This window comes from Papio anubis, chromosome 11, assembly GCF_008728515.1.
Source record: "Papio anubis isolate 15944 chromosome 11, Panubis1.0, whole genome shotgun sequence".
NCBI classification, from domain to species: Eukaryota; Metazoa; Chordata; class Mammalia; order Primates; family Cercopithecidae; genus Papio; species Papio anubis.
Genome location: NC_044986.1, coordinates 114,818,185 through 114,839,435, shown reverse-complemented (window position 1 = coordinate 114,839,435; position 21,251 = coordinate 114,818,185). Strand labels below are relative to the sequence as shown.

Here is a 21,251-nt window from a genome sequence, read left to right as displayed (position 1 = left end):
CTACAAAAAAAAATAGCCGGGCGTGGTGGCGGGCACCTGTAGTCCCAGCTACTTCGGAGGCTGAGACAGGAGAATGGCATGAACTCGGGAAGCGGAGCTTGCAGTGAGCTGAGATTGCACCACTGCACTCCAGCCTGGGCGACAGAGTGAGACTCCGTCCCAACAAACAAAAAAAGACAGCTTCCGTTGCTTCCTGTATTGGTTAGGATATCATATCATTGTTCTTGATCAACAGTAGGGCCTATTTTCTCTTATTCTGTGCCTCCAAATAAATTGTTCTTTTCCCTGAAATGTCCTCTCCACATCTTCTGGTTAACATGAGGATCCTTTGAGAATCAATGCAGACATAGCTTCATGTGAGACGCCTTCCCCAGCGTGTCCTTCCTCCATCTGTGCCTGGTGTCTCTTCGAGTTCACACCCTACAGCTCTTAGCACGCCTCTTATCACGCTGCAGGAAGTAGTTGCTGTATCTGTCCCTTCTACCACACTGCAAGCTCCATCACCATGAGAACCCCTTCTCATCCTCCTCTTCCCAGCATCTAACATGGAGTGTCTGGTGCAAACGAACACGTGAATAGACGAGCAGTCATACTGGGTCAAATCATTGAAACCATTTCTGTTACAGGGGAAGAATTCTTTTTCCATCCTTATACTTTAAAACTTTCAACTAGAATGTCTGCTCTTTTATAATAACTTCACTACTCAAGAAATCTCCCGAAGTTCTAGGAGTCAGAAGATTTTGAGAAAGTGAAACAGTATTATGAGAATGACTCCTCCCACCCATTTTTTTTTTTTTTTGTCTTCCTTGACATTTACATCTTGTATGTGATCAGAAATCTGTAACTCAAATGAACTGTTCATGGTAATGAGCCATTATTAATACAGTCCTGATTGAACACCTTTCTCTAAGAAGGTCACAATGCTTTGCATACATTATCTAGTTTATCTTCAGAAACATACCTGAAGTGGGGTGACCATCTATTCAGAATTCACCATGGTCTGACCATCCACAGCTCTGCAAAGTTGATTTTTCCCCTGCTGAGCCCAGGAAAGAACAAAACAAAGTTCAGGTGTGCAGTGGCAGTAGCTGAGTTATTACTGCTGCTGCTTTGCTGAGCCTTCTGCAGAGTCTTAGGACAGCACAAGCCAATTCTCTGAGCAGCTGCACGAATGCTAAGCGTGCAATCTTGGTGTCATACGAGTCATGCAGCTACAGAGATCAGGTCCTACAGGAGTTAGGGGGAAGGGAAGATTACTTCCCCCTAAGGGGATATCGCAGGTGCCTTCCAACGAGTGTGTGTCTGCCCCCTTCAGTGAGTGCAGCATCCCATTCTTAATCGAAGGCTCCTATGGCCAAGTCCCACATGGGACAGTTTATGGAGAAGCAGTGTGGTTTAGGGGAGGCATCACTAGATTAAGAGTGGAGATATTAGATTTGTGTGATCCCAGCTCTGTCGTTAACCACCTGTGTCTATGCAGTCACTTATTCCCTTCATACCTGTCAGCCGAGAGCACTGACTGCATGACTTCCAGGGTCCTTTACAGCTTTAGAGTACAGGGGTTCTGTTTTTGCTGCTCCCGAATTTCCACCTCCCATCGTCCACACATTTCACAGATGCATCTGAATGCTCACAGTGCTCTATTTGCGCTCCTCTTCTGTTTGTCCCTGTTTTTTATGTGGACGCGTATCAACGCCCATGATGGACTGCACGCTCCCTGCGGGCAGGAGCCATGTTCATTTCATTTTTGTGTCCCATGCATAATGTAGGTGCACTCACCTCATCTGTCCCGTATCTTGAACCTGTGAATCTCATCGGACTCTTCTCAGCAGATAAACCTGTACAAGTCTTTCCTGTCTTGAAAGGACAGATGGGTGGCCCGCATCCTCCACTGAGCTTCCTGTTGAACCCCCTTTGCAGGTGATCTCAAAATAGAAGAAGACCTCATTCACCATATCCGCTGTTATCCTCCTCCTTTCCCCTCCACTTCCCATGACCAGGTGTTCTCTGCCATTCCACAGAACCTACTCTGATAAATCCCCTGAAGAATTTTTTATTGCCAAATCCAAATTCTTTGGCCTCTCACAGTGTTTGCTGTGGCCGGCCACTCCCTCATTCTGGAAACTCCTCTTCTCGTGGCTGCCATGGGACCAGTTGCTCCAGCAGCTCCTCCTGCCCCTTGCTCTGCCCTCCTTGGACTCCTCTTTCCTGGTATTCTCTGCAGTTCTGTCCTCAGCTCTCAGCTCTTTGCACCCTTCTTTCCCTCGCTGACAGCTTTGCACATACCTGTGGTTTCACTGCCACGCTGAGGAACATTCTGTGTGGCCCTGGCCCGTCTCTCGAGCCTGAGCCCCATGATTACAACTTCTGTCTGCACCCCACAGTCACATCAACCTTAGCATGTCCAGACCTGCGCTCTTCAGCCGCCTCTGAAACTCTTTGCTCGTGTTTTCCCCATTCAGGCAATCATCCCACCGTCACCTGGTTGTACAGACCTGGAGTTCCCCTTCTCCATCATGCCCACGACCAGCCAGTCGCCATGGAGTTCAGCCTCTACCAGTTTTCCCTGGCCTGCGGCAGCAGCCTCTTAACTGTCCTCCCTGCCTGTGTCTCTCTTCTATAGTCCATCCTCCACACTGCAGCCAAAATGGCTTTTCAAGAATTTCGATCTTGTTGCCTTTGTTTCTTCTTCTGTACCTGACCACATACTTTCAGACAAAATTTCAGTTCCTTAGCTTGCAAGACCCTCTGAGAGCTGGGCGTTGCCCACCTTCACAGCCCTTCCCATGGTCCTCCATGGTCCTCCATGCTCACACTGGGAGCTCCCTGTGAGAGGGAACTGTCACCCTCCCGCTTACTGGGTCACTGCAGGGCTGCCCCATGGGTTTCACATGGCAGTCCCCTTTTGCTGCTGGCACGTCCAAGGACTCAGCCCAGATGCCGCCTTGGCTTTCCTCACCAGGCAGGATTAAGTCCCACATCTCTGGAATCCTGTGGGCTCTGTCCTGCCTCTCCCCACGCGCCTGCCAGGGTGCTTACTGGCTGAGGGCTCAGCATCTCTCCCGCCATCCCACCCCTGCCATTCTCCGCCCACCGTCCCACTCCCGCCACACTGAGCACCTGAAGGGAGGACCTTCTTCACTGGCCTTTGTTCCCGGTGTTTGGCCTAGAGCCTGACAAACAGTAGCTGTTTGCTCCATACTTGTTGGACAACCAGACAGATGCATGCTGGGAGGATCACTTGCTCAAAGACTCTGCCCATCTCCCCCTGGCATGTTACTAGTCCTTCTCTCCATTACTGTAGGATAGAGGTCACATTCCTCAGCCCAACTCATGGCTTTCCACAGGTGACTTGTCCTGCTTTTGAAGAGGCAGCTCCCTTAGCCTCTTTCTTCTCCCTCCTCCTCTGTTCTGAAGACCCGGGCCGGCATTAGGTGCACATGATCCTGACTGCCTGATAATAATTTCCCATGATGAAAGTAGCAGAGCCAAGTGCCATTTCCCTTTCATTTAAATTAGATAAAACCCAGAGCTGTGGCTTGCAAGCGATGGAAGTCCACTGGGGAAATGAAAGGTTCGGAGAGAATGGGACCCGTTATAATAAAAGCATTTGCACAGCCAGTGATTCCATCCACCCCTGTGGCTTCTGTGTTCCTTGGAGTGCAATGAAATGTAAAGCAGGAGGACCTTTGGAGGTGGTTTGGGGAATGGATTCTAATTGGAAATGGTGGCGGCATTCTGTGCTTGGAGCACGCTCTGCAGACGGGGCAGCGGGTGTGATGGGCACTTTATGAAGAGCCATGGGACCCCCGGGTCTGCTGTAGCTCAGGACCTCGGCCCTGCTGTCTCAAGTCCTTTCCACTCCGGTCATGTACTGGACATGATGGGAATGTGCGCGTCGCCCTCCCTTCCGCCCTCCTCCTCTCCATCCTTCCTTCCATCATTCCATTCTTCAGTGGCTCTGTGTTCCTATTCTGTATTTGTATTAGCATTTAATAAAAATTATATACTGGCACCGAAGTCAGTCAACTGCTAGCTCTTCAAATTACTCATGAGACCTAAGAAAAACCTATGTGACAAACATAGGCTGGCCAGAAAATCCTGCATGATTTAATTTTATAATAATCTTTATAATGATACAATAACAATAGCTAAGTTATTTTCAACACGTCTTAGCCTCTACTTATGAAGCACTTTACATGTATTTTCTCATTTAATTCTGACAGCCTTACAATTCAGGTGTTATCTCCATCTCACAGATGAGGAGACCGAAGCTCAGAGAAGTTAAGACACTTGCTTGAGACTGCATAGCTGTAACAAACGGCAGAAGCAGAATTGCCTATAACATAGAGGCAGAAACCATATTGAGTGGCAGAACCAGGTTTCAAACTGAGGTCTGACAGCAGAGCCCAAGCTTTTAAATACGTTCTGTGTTACAGGGTCCCGTGACTAAAAAGGGTTTGATTCCTGAACAGAAAACACAGGCTTGCTTTTTAACATAGTTAATATTACCTGGGAGAAGTCTTGTTATTACTTATGTGCCCTTAAAACAGTATCAGTAATCGAATTGCTTCAGATTTCTGTATTTTTACAGTTGTTCAATCTGCCTTTACTTTCTCACTTTTGTGTTTTTAGATGCATCATCCCATTCAGATGAAACCTGCAGATAGTGAAAAGTCAAACGGTAGGTGGTAACCAACTGTCTTGTTTAATAATATCTGCTGCTTTAAATTACAAAGTCAGTTGGGGGCGGGAGAAGCTGGCCCGGCTGCTTTTCTCTCTAGAAGGCAGAGAGCGCTGCGCCAGGAACCCTCCCTGTGACCTGGATGTCTGAAGGAATGCACTCTCCACTCTCCTCTCTCCTGTCCCGTTGATCTCTGGCGTAAGGATGTATGTTACAAGCAGTGGCTTTCTGTGTCCTTCTGTTTGGGACCTGTCCTGTATAGGGACCCTGTAGCATTTGGCTCCTGTCTCATCCAACAAAGCAATACAGGGGCATCTCCTGGAGATCCAGAGGACATCCGCAGGAAGGGAGTTGCCCATGAAGAATTAGGCCATCTTTCTGTGGGTGGGGAGTGGGGTCGGTTTTTTTTTTTTTTACCTTTTGCATGTGTTTTTTGGACTTGGAGAGTGCCTTATTGTACTCTTCTCTAAATTGCACTGATGCGTTTGCATCCGAATTCAGAGTTCCATCTGCTGATTAAATCAACGTACACTTGGTGCAAAAATCTGCATTTGATGAGGTCCATAAATAATTGGGTTTTGCCTCTTCGAGACACGAGAGAGTTGATAGCCACATTTCCCTCTTTAAGTTTTTGTTTCATTTCTACGAACCTTCTGTCCCTGTTTTGTTCTTTTAATTTACTGAAATGTATGTTAAAAGAATCGTCTACCATCCTAGACTGGAGAGCGGCTCTGTCCCATAAGACTGACATAATCAGCACTGTTTCCTTCCAACAGGCAGTTTTGCACCTCATTAATTAGTAATCAGGGCAGAAGCCATGCACTTAGAGATCTGCATATCTGCAAATGGAAATTATGATTGGGTTCTAAATCTCTCCACAAGGTATTTTTTGCTAATTGTAGTGCATTCCGTTTTCTGGCTTCTCCACAGACTAGAAAGTTTTGAAGAAAATTCCAAGTCATGGCATGGTGCTGCCAGCACCCGGCTTGTCGGAGCTTTCTTCTCTCAGCTCTCAGCAGAACGCAGTGGCCCATACCTGTAGTCGAAGCTGCTCAGGAGGCCGAGGCAGGAGGATCCCTTGAGCCCAGGAGGTCAAGGCCAGCCTAGGCAACATAGATATATAAATAAAGAAAATTTAAAAATAGCTTTTCTCTCTCTAGGAGGGGGCTTTGGTGCTTTAACTACTGTCGTCTCCTCAGCCCTGCACTTTACTTAGGGTTAATTCTTTTTTTTCTCTACTGCTTTATTACAAACATGACACTTAGCACCAGAAGTTGTCAAATCCGCTGCTGCTCTGTGGCCCCTTGAGCGAGCTGTGCCGCTCCTGCAGCCACCAGTCGTTCATTCATCAGTTACCATGTGCCAGGCACGTTGCTAGGGGCTGGGGCTGCAGCACTGAATAGGAAAAGGAAGAATAAAAGACCCCAAGAGACTGTGCCTCAGACCTTGTGGAACTGACATTCAGTCTACTGATTTTAGTATCCAGAAGTCACTGAAACACTGAACCCGAATCTCCACATTTGTGAAAATGGAATTAATGGTAACTGTCTCACCTAAGTTGGCTTCCCCCTAGCCCAAGACTCCAATAAGATGTTTGTAACAGTCTCTGTAATGATTGAATGCTCCTATGAAATGCTGATTCCTGTTTACACCCGGAGGTGGTCTCCTGGCCTCTGCGGGCTCTCCACGGAGCGTGCCGGCCTGGGAAGACGACCACTTCCCCCGGGCGGGCTCCTTTCAGCGCTTGTGCTCCAGAGGCGTGTGCTTGGAGTCTGACTTCCTTGGTGGGAGACAGGAGGGATGACCCTTGTATTTTGGGGTGAATCCTGTTGGTGCCGGTCATCTCAGAGAGTGTGGCCACCGAGAAATGTCCCCTGCCTTTGGCTCCGTAATACTCTAAACAGTGTCAGGACAAGGACCATGGAGTAAAAGGCTGTGGAAAAGGTTTTGTCTCACTTCTGAACCTTTGGTTGTAGTTATAGAAACTTGACAAATTAGAGAGCTGAACTGAAAACATTGGACTTGAAAAATCCCAGTACTGAAACACAAAGGGGTATTTTTCTTTTGCGTTTTCTGCTGTGCAGGTATTCATCTGCCTCAGAGAACCCTTTCTACAGGCAGCTGCCAGGAGTTTGCACAGTGTTTTGTTGCTCTTTCTGTCCAGCGTCCACCCTGGTCCCTGAGAATCATGTTTGCTTTGGGTCTAGAATCACAGCACATAATAAAACTGTCATGGGCACACCCAGTGTTGCATGATCACGGAAGCCAAGGAGGACCGGGCACCGTTATTTTAGGATGAGACGGTTATGTGAAAATGCTGTTTTTCAAGCATCAGCCTAGGGTAGCGGTTACAAACTGTTTGGAGAAGGCTGGATTTGACCCCTGACTCCACGCTTGTTGGTTTTGTCCTCGGGCAAGTTATTTAACCTTAGTCAGCATCCGTGTCTCTTCAGTTGTGAGAGGGGGCTACAGTGGTGTCATCTGAACACTTGTAAGGCCCATCTTACAAGGTTATTTGAGGTTTACATAAGTTAACATCTGTAAAGAGCTCAGCATAGCACCCAGCACATAGTAAGTATCCAGTGTGCTAAGTTCTGCTAAGTTAACACTGTGATTCCACTCACCGAGGCAGCCTTTTCAGTACATTCTGAGCGGCAGAGGCTGGCCTGTCAAGGCCTGGGCTGTTCATACCGAAGCATAGCTCTGTATGTACAAATGAAAACCCCCAAGCCTTCTAGTTGAGCCAGTTCTCCCTTTGCTTTGTGGATTGACCTTCATTTTCTGAATTTTCGGTAAGAAAAGTCCAAAAATATAAATGCGCTGAAGGCTGCTTTTAAAGGGCTTTTCTTTCTAGAGGCCCAAATGGAACCTCACCTTGCACAGACATGAACAGTTTCAAGGTTCTCTTTGGACCTGATTGAGGAATCAGGAGGAATATGTAGTTTTCTAAAGCGAGTGATAAAAGCTGCAAGCCTTTTCTCATTCCACATGGCATTTTTGACAGGTAAGCATAGCTTCTAAAGCTCAAAGAGCACAAAGATTGCTTTGGCTCAGTTGCTCTAAATAGCTCCTATAGTTTTGAAAGAAGTATAACGAGCTCTAATTGCACTTTTATTGAGTTTGCTGACATTTATGGATAGCACAAAGGGCTCATCACAGTTAGACACTTACTATCTTCATTATCACTGTGTTCAGATTTCTAAAACTTTGTATTTGCTGAGCAAGAAGGAGCTGCTAATCATGGATTAATTCGTGATGGACAGGTGAACTCCAGAAAAGCAGTCACCCTTGGCAGCTTTTGTCCATCGAGCGATTCTGAGAGAGGAAACCTCTAGGGTGAGCCCCGAAACGTTAGGTTGCGCTCAGATCAGCCCCGCACTTTGGGATTTCACTGAGCAGACTTCCCGAGTCTCCATGGCTTCTTATAACCTGCCCTTTAGTTGGCTCTGTTTTAAGCTGCAGCCTCTGGCACACTGATGGAAGCTCGCGGCATTGTGTTTCCTGTCCACGTGCTCCCACAGGGCCAGGTTGTCCAGAAGGAAAATAATCCCACTCTGGAGAAGGAAAAACTCCTGGGGCTGCTAAGAGGAGCACACTGAGGAAACCACCCACCTTTCAACAGAATCCGCCTTTTTTCTTGTTTTTCCGTTGCAGAAAGTCGAATGGTGGGACAGGCAGGGCATTTGAGGAGGTGTGGATTGCACGCACCGTCATAAACAAGCAGAAACGTACTTACTCTCTTTCATTCTCTGTGCCATCCAGCTTTTGCTCCTCTGTTGCTGTGCCCAACGAGGTACCAGCTGTGCAGTACTGAAAGTCACAAGCAGTTGCTGAAGTTAGGCTGGCAGTGAGTGATACAGACAGAAGCGGCTTTCGTTCTGGTTGTGGGTCTCAGAGGCTGGAGCTGTGCTCACTCTGATGTCTTTGCCTCTTGCCACAAGGGGAGTTGTTTGTTGTCTTTACTCTATATACAGAGCGTAAATCCATCCATCCCGCTTTTACCCTCCAACCTCACAATTTGCTGGGGGTCCTTAACGCCTCGAACCCAGAAGTGTCACTTAAGCCTGCTGTGTGTGTCTCTCTCTCAAGGCCTCCAAAACCTCCAGTGTCCATGTGTCAAGTTCAGAGCTAGCAGGAGTCGAGATAACTAAATATTGTCAGCAGAGGGTGCAGACCTGCAAAGCCTCCATTAAAAATAGGGATCATGGAGTGGCTCCATCCAGTCACTTTCTAATTCACTGGAAGATGAAGAAATAATTTTGAAATTCAAAGTGGAGAGACTCACAGATTTGGAGGCAGTAATTAAATGCCATATGTTAGCACTAACACATTGAAAAGTTGTTAATTAATTCAGGCAGCCCCAAATCCAGGTGCGACTTTGACAGATTGTACACCCGGGTGTTAGCACAGACTTACAATTAGGGATTTTTTTTTTTTTAATGAAGTTTCTATTCCCCTAACTTAAAAAAGTCACCCCATGTATTTAAAGTATTAACCCATTCTCATCGTATCATGGAAGGTAGACTTCAAATGGCTGCTGGTGTGGAACCCCTTTTGATTCTGTGGTCATCGTTACTAATCGGGGCGGGGGGGACCCCACCTGTCCAGCACTTCATGTGTAAAAGCATTTCCCTGCGTTTATTCAGTGTCTGTCATGGAAAGTGACTTTGCCCCTAGAGGGCAGGGACCTTTTTAAGTGTTTTTGTTTTGTTTTGTTTTTGTTTTTTTAATTCCTTAAAGCACCTAGCAGAATACTGTGAACACAGTACATTTCATTTAAACAACTGACTTTCCTGTAGGTTGAAAAAATAAGTGAGATACTTAGTGCCCATGGATACTCAGGAAAAACTCACCAAGATGGTCATCAAAAGTTGATAAAAAGTTAAGTGAACTCAAAATAACTGTGTTCTTGTAGAATGTTTACAGAGCCGTTAGGGACCCTCAGAATGGGAATTTGGGGGGTGAATTGTATGACTAACTTGTCCCTGGAAAACCAAAAAAAAAATAACAACTCAGAAGAAAGCTGGGCATGCTCACTATTCCCCATTTTGCCTTTAAAGCAAACACAGCCCAACTGTTGAAACCACAGAGCAACATTGGCTGGTAAGAGATTCCCAAAGCCCAGCACTTCTGTGTACATGCACAAGCGCGCCCACACACCACACACACAGATGGAAGTTAACGTTTTGATAACATAGTGACGGAGGTTTCCATTTTTTTTCTTGGCTAATACTTGCTATTTTTAGAAGTGGGAGTTATCTTCCTTCTTGCTGCCTGGCCGAGTTGACCCTGAGTGATGGCTAGGAAGTCAGCATTTCTTCATGAGTAGTTTCCATTTTCTTCATATTCGTCTTAGGAAAAAAATCATTTTTAAGCTTACCCAGGAGCTGCATGTTTAATTTACTGTGGCATCCCCCTGAAGCTCAAAACCTACAAATTGTTGTAGCTAAATACCATAATTATTGGTTTACCCGCGAAACCAAGGGCTTGGTGGGAATTTTTCATTTGCTTTTGTTTAGAAGAACTAAAACCAGATTGTTCAGGGTAAAAAGAAACGTAACAGGAATTTTATTTTTACTCACAAAAATGCCAGCCATAGTTTGCTGGGGGTAGGAGTCTCGGAGATGAGAGGGAAGGAGTCCTGGTGATATTTCTCCCTATTCTACCCCCTTTCCATCTCATCTCTCCCCTTCCTGTCCGATCTCTCCCCTTCGCATTCACGGGAATGCCACATTTCCACGGGGCCTCCGCCACCAGAATCCTCACATGTTAGTGAGCACAGGCAGTGTAGACAGCCTGCAGCAGGTGGTGTGGATGGCCTGCAGGTGAGCTCCTTGCCCAGGGTATCTGGTGTCTCTCTGGCTTCGTTGTTGGGCCTGTGCTGCCCATGACTGACCATGCTTCACCAGTTCACAGCGGATCCATGCTACTTCGCCTTCTCTGAAGGGAGGAAAAAGAACTTGAATTGGAAGTTTTCCATTGGCGTACAGGAGGTCAGGTCCTCAGCGGTCTCCCTCCCAGGAATTAGATCCTGGGGTGCCTGATGCCCGTGTCTCCTCTGAGTCTGAACACAAGCAGTGGCTCAGGCCAGCGAATGCTTTCCTTGCTGAGCTCCTTCTCTGCACATGAGAAGATGGGACATGCCATCCTGAGGTCAGGCTGCTGTCCTCCATCCACCCAAACCAGGTCTCTACTACTCCACACTCCGCACCTTGCCTGGTTAGGACCTCGTTCTCTCCCACCTCCGGTCTCTCCAGACCCTTCGTCCAGCTTGAGTTCCACATCCCCCAGCGAGCCTTTCTCAAACACTTGGGTGCACAATTCACAGTTTACAAGTATCGTGGAATTGTGCTTTTCAACTTGTATTCTTTGATGCACTAGAGTTTCTGAGGTGTTGCAGGAGCTGTCAGTGGGGAGAGAGCTGGGTGGAAGGGATTCTGACCCCCCGCTCACCGACCCCGCCTCAGGAACCCCGGTCAGCCCAAGTATGACACGGGCCGCCTTCTCTCCATTTCTGGGAGAGAGGAGCGTTTAAGCCTTCATTCCACATATGACAAAACAGGAGGTCCTCAGAGGTCAGCCTGTTTTCCAAGGACACATATCAAACTAATGGCAGCACTGGACTTAGAACCTTGATCGCCTAATCACGGCCATTGTTCACCCCTTCAAGCCTCCTCTCCTCCTCTGAACTTGGAGGAGACACAGCAGGGGAAGGAATCCTGGGCTGGGAGGGGGACTCCAGGCTGTGGGCCAGGCTGGTCGCTCCCACACTGGACCTTGGGAGATCTTTTAGAGATAGACAGAAGCTCCCTTAGGTCTCTTCCTTCCGCTCTGGGATTCTATGAAGAGGAGCCTTTAGCTGTCTCCTCTAGGCCCTTGAGGGCTGTGCTGGCCCATGGAGCAATCATGTGTGGCTCTTTAATTAAAAGTACGTTTTAGAAAAGCACTTCCTCGATCACACCAGTCCCTTTAAGTGCTCAGCAGCCACACTGTGTCAGCAGCACTGCAGTAGAGGAACCCACCTGTTACCAGTACACCTGCCCCAGCCCCTTTGCAGCATAGATGCGTGCTTTAGCATCCCGAAGGAACTGGCTCCAGTCAGTCTGGGATAACTGCTCATTGGTTAAATGAAAATGAGACACTTCCTGTCCGGGGGAGGCATAAAAGAGAAATAAAAGCCAATTAAATAGGAATGACAAAATGATAACGCAGATTCAAAAGAAACGTTTATGCACAAGTGACTTAAGGCAGAGCCCTCCTCTAGGCCAGGACATCCTTCAGTCTGGTTGCAGCTGGCTGGATTTTTTTTTTTTTTTCCTAAGAAATAGATTGAAATGAAACGATGGAAAAGAAGCAGGACTTTTCCCCATGGGTGTCTGTGATGTCCTAAAAAAAAAAAAAAAAAAAAGTCCCCTCTCCTAAAAAGGACTCCAAATGCTGTTTTGAAATCAGTTTTAACCTCGCCTTTCAGGCTGAAAGTAGTTCACGTCCTGAGCACAAGCATGGAGATTTCGAGGAAAATCTCCCGGGTCCCGTGAGGTACAACGTGTCTTGTCTTCCCCACCGTCAGGTGCCCGGGTTAGAATCTGCGTGTCATCCTCATGATCCCCAAATGCACTTTCATTCCCTGAGAATCTTGCCTTCCGGTGGTTAGCGCAGTATTGTTTCCTTCTTGATCATTTGTGAAGGGCTGGAAGCTCAGGACCGTCCAAGGTGTTTCTCCAGCAGCAGCAGCGCCGTTCTCCTCTCTAGAATCGGCTTCCTGTTGAGCCGTAACTAAGCTGGCTGCTTAGAACTAGGTGCGGGGCCTGGTTGGCACTGCATCACCAATGTCGCGGGAAGGAGGTACTTTCCTAGCTCCCCAGAGCCGGGAGAATCTCTGATCTCTTATTCTTGTCTAGATCAGCAGGAATGAAGCTTTTTGAAACAGAAAAATGTTTTCTTCCCTCGAATGCTTTGTGCAAAGTTTCAGGCGCTGTTTCGCTCCAGCTGCCCCTGTTGTCTTTCCTCTCCTGGCCTTTCTCTGTCCCTGTCATTCAGGTTAAAAGAACATCTACAAAAAACCCAGAATGAAATCTGTATCCAAAAGTATCCCCAGGGAATGGTAGTTTTGAATAGTTATACAAGGACTTTGGAATTTTAGCACATCACCGTTAATTTCTGAATCGGAGAAAATAACTTAACAGTATTCCATGTCATATTAAAACATTTTGTTAGTAAGCACAAGCGCACGGGGGAATGGGTTCAGGAAGCGCCAGGTGGGAGGGAGTGGCAGGGTGGGCACATGGAGGGAGGAGGACGGCTGGACATCTGCAGAGTTGGCCTTGGGACACGTGCCTGGTCTCACATGGCTGGGGCCCGGTTTGATGGGGTAATGAAGCATTGATTACAAGAAAAAAAGATGAAATGGCCTTTGCTCATTCCTTACTTTTATCTCCTAGCTGTGGAAGACAGAAAATTGTTCATAGGAATGGTTTCGAAGAAATGTAATGAAAACGACATCAGGGTGATGTTCTCTCCATTTGGCCAGATAGAAGAATGCCGGATCCTCCGGGGACCCGATGGGCTGAGTCGAGGTGAGTGTGCTGTCTGGAAAGCCTCTCCCCTTCAGTGCTAATTGGAGCTCTGTGTCACAGTCGAGACAGATGTAGGCACCGCACACGGCAAGAGGTCACCCTGTAATACATCCCGTGTGATAAAGTTATCCAACCTGAACTTTTCACCATAGCTGAAATGATCACCTTTGATTTCTCCCATTCAGAAGGCCTTGGTGCCACCATATTAGCTCAAGTTATCACTGTCAGGTGTGCAGCCAACAGGCCGCCCTACTGCTAGGCATCCTTTTCAATCTCAAACCGAAGTGGATTTGGTGGGGGGAGGTGCAAGAAGGAGAGGTAGAAAATGAGAAAAGATATTTGTTGTGTTCCTCTTAGTCCTCGGGCTTCCTGCCTGTGCCTGAAAGAAATGTTAAGAGTATGTTAAGAGTACAGTGACACAAACCAGGAAAAAAGCGCGTCAGTGTTCACATGTAGTGCAGAGCAGATAGGGACGTAGGGTAACTGGGCCTGTCTTGGGGTATTGGAGTTTTATTTCAAAGAATAAAACTCCTGGAGTCCTGAGCCAGGGGAACTCTTTAAGTGACAGAAAAGTGACTTGACCCTGAAGAAGATTGTAGGCTCTTCTTTGCCACTGTGATAGAAACAAAAGCTGTAGCTCAGAGCCTTGACAATAAGCCGGTATTTACCAAATAGTTAGAAATCACTGTTGTCTTTCCTGTTTGCCTCTCCCTTGACAATGCTGCACATCTCCTTCCTGAAAACACTCATAAAGGCCGATGCTGGAGGTTGAGATTCGTCTGACTGCAGTTCCCTGAATCAGTCCGAGGTGGAAATGTATATATATACAATATGTTTTTTCACTTCTTTTTGCTCTGTCGCCAGGCCAGAGTGCAGCGGCGCAATCTCAGCGCACTGCAGCCTCCGCCTTCCGGGTTCGAGCTATTTCCCTGCCTCAGCCTCCCAAGGAGCTGGGACGACAGGCACACGCCACCACGCCAGGCTAATTTTTGTATTTTAGTAGAGACGGGGTTTCACCACGTTGGCCAGGATGGTCTCCATCTCCTGACCTCGTGATCCACCCGCCTCGGCCTCCCAAAGTGCTGGGATTACAGGCATGAGCCACCGCGCCCAGCCTGTTTTTCACTTCTTACAAGAAATCCATATTTTTAGCAACATGGAGAGGTTTTCATTCTCTCATTACTGAAGTTACCAGTGCAGTTTCTGTGGGGCAAATGAGGAACTTGATTTCATTCTCAATCTCTGGCTCTGGGCCAGCACTGGCACCCCAAACCCCATGTTGAAAGAAAAGATTGGCTCATGAGGACGAAAGCACTAGCCTTCACCCTTCTCACTAGTTTAACCTGACTTCAGCACCATGTGAGGAAGAACATTTGCTCTTTTGATTTTTAGACATAAAGCTTAATGATGTCAGCTGGTAGAATGGAAGACCGACAGAACAAAAGTTCCCACCTACAGCCGCCTCCAGAGCGCCAGTATGGAGGTAGTCTACAGGAAAACTAGGAGGAGGTGGAACCACGCCAAGCTTTTGATTCATGTGTTTTCTTCTGAAGGTGGTTTTAAAAAAAAAAAAAAAGGTGGCATGGAAATCACAGTTTATGCATTCTCTAACAATTCTGAAATTTTGTTATGTAACACTCACTTAGAAGATGTGATTCTCTAAAAGCTGAACTAGTCCTTGTATTGAGTGTGATCCTGGAATAGCAGATCCAGTATCCGGGGCGCCTCTGCAGCTTTTCACCTGTGCCATCGTCAGGGGCAAGCAAAGCCATCCATCGCTGTGATACACCGCATCACCTCTGGCTCCTAAACAGCCTCACCAGCGAAGGGATACTAGCATGTCCTCCTAGGGGCTCAAACCAGCCAACCTTCTGATCACACCTGGTGGTCCAATTCTTCATCATATGTATCTCCACTTAAGCAGACAAACCAGGAGATAGAATACCGTGGGAAAAGACAGTGTGGCTAAATTAAGAATAAAATATGTAGAAAGATGTGATCATATTTTTGTAATTCCTTTTCTGGTGCCAATTTAGTCATTAGAATCCCTATTATCTCCTGTTGTTATTCTCAGTCACACTTCAGTGTTACCATTGGAATTTTCATTCTCCAGGATAGGGAGACACGGCACAAATTAAATTAATCATAATGAAATATATAATGGCTTAGGGGCCAATGACCCCAAGTTCCAATCCCACAACTTCTACTGAAATGAAATAGAACTTTAGTCATTTTATTTTCTTACCTCTGTCCTGAGGTTTCCCCATTTGTAAATGACAGCGGTAAATACACCTGCCCTGCTTCTCTTGCAGGGGGTCGTTCATTACTGGTGTGGTGGCTTTTCGCCTGAGCATACCATCTGCATGGGTTAGTGGAGAGACCCCGGGTGAGCAGTATGTGTGCTTGATTTCTGCTCCCCCTCTGCTGGCCTGGCCGATCTAGGCAGTGACTCTGGCGCACTTTCTCTGTCTGTCCACTGGGGACGGTAATGAACAGCATTGCCGCCTGCAGCGTTCAGAGCTCCTTGAGCATACATCAGTTATTTCTGCAGATCAGGTTTTAAAGCAGCCAGAACCTCCATGGGAAAGAGCAGGACACACAGTACTTAACAAGAGAACTTAGCTAATTTGATCTGCCATTCGGTTGATTAACCAGCACTTGACACCAGAAGCAGCCTGTTCCTGCAACAGGTGACGGGGAGCGCTCTCATCAATATTTTATGCAAATGCTGGCTCAGTGGAAAAAGGAGAAAACTTTTCCCTCCCCATCATTTTTTTTTTTTTTAAACAGCAGAAAAGTAATTTCTGGTGAACTGATGAGAATTCCCTATTGAAAAAAAAAAAAAAAAAAACTCATTTATAACCATTTATTCTGAGAATTACAGACAGGAGTACGTTTTTCAATTAGCAGGACCCAGGGACTCCTGGCTACAGGGGCCTGCTCCTGAATCAGTGTATTTGTTAAAAGCACAATTCACTTTCATGCTACCATTTTGCTTTCATTAAAGAATTGCAGTTTTCAATCAAATATGAATAAGTGTCTCCCATTAGTGGCACTGCAGATAAAGGGCATTCAGCATTTCTGTTCTCAGTGTCTATTGCTGGCTCAGCTGTTCAAAAATAAATAAAAATTAAGTGAAACCAAAGCTTGGCTGCTCTGCCCAGTACCTTCCAACACAAAACCAGGGTATACCCTCTTCTGTGAGAAAGCTTTAAAATCAAACTCTTGGATCATGGTGAAGGAGAGGTGCAGCTGAGCGGTTCACTTTTCTTTCGCTGCTTTTGCCCAGTTCACCTAGGAGGATGAAGACAAAGGAGGCAGCGAGTCTAGCTGGCTCTTGCAGATTTCTGATATCTTTTCTTCCTGCCCCATCAGTAGTTTCAGGTCCTCTCTAAAAGGCGTTACACTGAGGTTTCACCAGGCTGGCTGACCCAGTACCCCCGCCGTGTCAGAGGGGCACACTGCCCTGACCCACAGCTGTGCCCATCAAGCCGTGCTATACTTCCGGTTAGAATCACTGCCTTTTTTTTTTTAAGTCGTGATCTACCTTTTGGCAAGAAAAAAATATATTTTTAAAATCCCATCTTACTCACCGGCCCCAGCCCGTGTTCCAGGGCAGATACCCTCAAGAAGTTGTCACAACTGTCCACGTGGAAAGCACCTAACACCTGCCAAGCACCTGGAGCCTCTCGAAGATCCGAGGACTCTTCCTGGCTCGAGGCAGCGTGGCCGTATCTCAGTATGCGTTTCTCCCTTTGGGGAAGTAACCCATTCCGCCATCCTCTCTAACTTGGAAAACACTGAGATGCTTTCAAGCAACGTTAGGATGCTCAGCACCTTCTGCAGCGGCTGCTCAGCCTCTCCAGGCCTGCTGTAGAGCCTTCATGGAGGAAAGGAGCAGGATGCCATGGGCCCACGTGTGGCAATTCAAATGAGGTGTTTGCTCTCAGAAGCAGAGCCTGAAGTTTCTAAGCCAAATGTACTTAAGCGACAGCATCACCCTAGCATGTTGATTTCCTAAAATACACACGCTCTCACTTACCCACAATCCCACAGTCAGCCTGGGCTATTTAGGTACAGGGCTTTCTGCACTGTGGCAGTTGAATATCTGTAACCCAGAGACAGTAAAGGAGTTTATTTCATTCCCCCCCCCAGCCCCCACAAACTGTAGGCAAATCTTCACTGCCATTTAAGGTAACTTTCTGCTTGTTTAAGAATATTCCAGCTGTGTTTATGGTGTTCCAACATTCCCCTGCCAAAACCCTTGACAAATGAATTGGCAATATTTTCAGGGATGTTGGCAAGTACAGACTGGATTTAGCTATTAAATCCTCATTTGTTTTTGTCATATCTGATCAGAATACAGGGATGGGCTTTTGACTATTACAACATGTACACAGTGCTTGGGAGGCTGACGCAGGAGGACCACTTGAGCCTGGGAGTTCAAGACCCGCCTGGGCAAACACAGCGAGATGGTGTCTCACAACAACAACAACCATGTACACAGAAATGAGTCCGTTTTCACACATTTTAGCTCTGCCCACACAGTACCTAAACATTCAGATGTGTAGGAACTTTGGCGACACGGCCCCCTTGACTCCTGACTGCATTTGCCATCTTGTTCCAAATACAGACTTCCTATCTTATCTCAGGGAGGAGGTTTTGCCGGCTATGAAGTAGGTCCTAGTCTGTACCCAGCCTCGCATGCCATAAATGAGTGATGTCTCTGTGCCAGTTTTAAATAAAGTAACCCACCATCAGGGATGGCGCATCAGAGTATTAATTCTTAGGCCCCAATATTATATTGATAGCGTATGTTTAATGTTGCCACTGCTAAAAAGATACAAGGAAGATTGGCTGCATTAAGATCTTTCTTGGGTTGACTAGGGACTTCTAAAGAAGTTTTCCATCGGTTAAAATCTCCTTCGTCCTACACAAGTTAAGTTATACTTCTTGCACTTGAAGTATAGTGGGCGCTACACGTACTCTTTCAAAGAAGTAACAAAAGCAAAAGGCACTGGCATTGTTCATGCTTTTAAAAGTGCCTGTACTTTTTTTTTTTTTTTTTTTTTTGGTGCAGAGCAAGAATTCATCTAGTTCTGAATTCTCTTGCAGCTGAGGGAAAAAAAGGTGGAACACCTGAGTTAAGATATCCTTTCAATTGAAATGACAAGTGTAATAGATGTGTTCCAAAATCTTCTCTGTGACAGGGCTACGTGCTTTCCTTAGATCTTGTCTGTAGGAGGAAATTACTTTGAGAAACCTTTCCCCAGTCAATCATTTATCTGTTTTAGCAGCAAGAAAGTAACCTCACTGAAATGAGAGGAATGCAGCTCCTTTCATTTCTGTTAGCAACCCCTAACATTCTGAAAGTAGAGATAATAAATAATTGCAAAGGTAAAATTGCAGGTTGGCCACATTTACAGTTGGATTTTTTTGCTACTATATACGTGGAGGTTTTCAGACAGTAATATACATGTTGTCTTACCAAAACTCCCTCCCCACCAAAAAAAGAAAGAAGTATGGCTTCATTATTTTGATACATGTGTATTTTTCCCCCAGCCTTGTTTTTCCGGCATTTTGGTCAGTAGCCAGAGAGCTGATTGCTGAGACCTGACATTGACCAGTCTAGAAGAGTTAAGGGCTGATCCTACAGGATCGGAGCATTTGTCCTGTAAAGACCCAGTGAACACCACTGCACCCAGAAGCTCATTTTTAGTAGAAAGGGGATAGTTACAACCCAAGTTAGTTCTGTCCAACGGAAAGCCTTCTGGTTGGCTTGAGAGGAAAGTCTTAATGGTAGGGACTTATGTGATGCTGTGTTAGTATAAACCCATACATTGGAGGCCTAATCCTAAAGCCACCTGTGTGTTTTTAGTGATGTTGAAATGAAAACTAAAATCTATCCATAGGACTTACCGAGACCTCCTGTTTTAGAGAAATGGCAATGGTTAACAAGCTACCATTGCAAGAAATAGTTGACTCTGAAGTTGCTTGACTTCATCTAGAGTGACACAGAGTGACATTTTTCAACAGGCACTCCCACTTTATAAATGACACCGTGATTTTTTTCTCAAGTAATTGAACACAGCACACAATGCAGAACTTGACAGAAACCCTTAAGGAGACAGCTTCTCTCTTACTGCACCACTGCCAATAGAATTAAAAGGTTAAAGAAGTCCTCAGATGTGTCAGACCATTTTTTTGGGTGGGGTAAGGATTGTATCATTGGAAGCATCAGTCAGGCTTTTAATTGCATGGTTGTTAGAGGAAAGGGCAATGATTTGAGTTTATAGAAACAGAATTGTATTGTTCTATTGGTAATACTTCTGAGGCCTGATTATTGTTGTATCTTTCTCACTAAGTCACTTTAAAAAGTTCTGCATATATGAAATTGTGGCAAATGCATAAACTGTGCCTTATTGATTTTTGTTGACATTTTACATGTTTCTTACGCATTTTTACCCTCCATTTGGAAACTGTCAGCTTGGCACATGGTACTGGATAATAAGAGCAAATGAAGTGAATGCAGCAATCTTCCTGACTATTAAAAGCAGAATTAGCCCAGCCTCCGCTTGGTTTCAAATCTATCTCCAGTAGATGATTTGCCTTTTCCTCCATTGTAGTTTCAAGACAAGAAGTGGAAAAATAAAAATCTCTTAGTGTTATTTCCTCTGTTAATAACGCCAGGGATGATGAAAATGCTTCTGAAGAGATGTTACTTGGAAACAGATGGTAAATTTGGATCATCTCAGAGCTCAGCATCAGTATGGAAGCCAGTGGAGGTCCTGTCCTCTGTCCCACACTTACATCATCTAGCTGCCTTAGAGAAGGTCACCAAATTGCTTTTATTGATGACAAAAGCTACAGTCAGTCTTAGTACAGCTAGAGTGTTCAGATAGTGAGCTTCATCTGCTGCCGTGCTGTCAGAGAACCACGAGACGGCACGGCATTCACCGTGAGCTGGACTTCATTCCGGCTGCTTCAAGCCAGCTTAGCCAGGAGGCGAATGTGAGATGAGTTTCTCATGTACTCCGAGTTTTTGTGTATTAAAAATTATAGCATGATGCAAAAAAAAAAATGCATTGACTTATTTTCATGACTGGATGTCGTTGTGCTTTGGGGATAACAGGCAGGCATTGCTTTTTCTCTTATTGCTGTTTGATTAAAAGGTGCCACTACAGTATTGACTTGATAATCTCACCAGGTACTCATGCAGAGCAAAAGAAGAAACTATATTTTATGGCTCACAAATTGATTTACATAAACCAAACAATCTGCTGGTTGTTTGAATGCAGAATGTTCTATTTTGCTTATTGGCCACAGGGGCAACAATCTCGCATTGTTGATGCCAGAATTCTGCTTTTCATGCATTCACTCTGAAATGACAATAGACTTCAGCCTCTCAGTGTTTAGATCTGCTTCATTTGGAAATCTTTTAAGTAGTAATAATAATGTTTTGAGGAAATTGAGTGGAACACTGAATTATTCTCTGATACCTAAGTTCAAACTGTGCAAGGCTGAAGAAGCTGAAAATCAATGCACTTTTAAAGTCATTAGAGATCATAAGTGAAATAAGTCTGTTGCTTTAGCTAACCTTTTAGTGTGCTGTGGTTTTATTATAAAATCAGCCTGAATCTGCATTAATTTCACAGTCTTTTTCTCTCAGAAGCCCAAGGGTGCATGATGAATAAAATGTAAATTTGAGAAGGCACTGTTTATATTAGTGAAAAGGGCAATGAGCCATGTAGTTGAAGCAGTGACCTGCATGGTGGCCAAGGCTGGTACAAGAAGCAGGAACAGGCACTACAGAGTCTAGTTCTTTTACAGCACAAGAAAAAATAGGCACAGAAAGTTTCACTGTCTTCCGGCAGATATTCAGAGAAATGTACATTGTCTAGTGTATGTTAGACTTAAGGTCAAATCTTTGATACGTTTCAGAAATTGACAAGTCTCAAAAGTCTTGAAGATTTTATGCAAATAAATGACAG

General features: G+C 45.7%; 1 protein-coding gene across 38 annotated transcripts in view; it reads left to right on the top strand.

Annotated features, from left to right (window-relative positions):
* Positions 1 to 21,251, top strand: part of CELF2 (CUGBP Elav-like family member 2) — an 861,437-nt gene that overhangs the window by 770,761 nt on the left and 69,425 nt on the right. For 37 of the 38 annotated variants that reach the window (XM_017944501.3, XM_031652715.1, XM_009213961.4 and 34 more), the window contains 2 exons: positions 4,636 to 4,684; positions 13,126 to 13,260. In XM_017944501.3, coding sequence (XP_017799990.1) covers positions 4,636 to 4,684; positions 13,126 to 13,260 — 184 coding nt within the window. Of the gene's footprint in view, positions 1 to 1,895; positions 1,921 to 4,635; positions 4,685 to 13,125; positions 13,261 to 21,251 lie in introns of those variants that run through there. The other variant, XM_021943927.2, reaches the window with a different exon arrangement.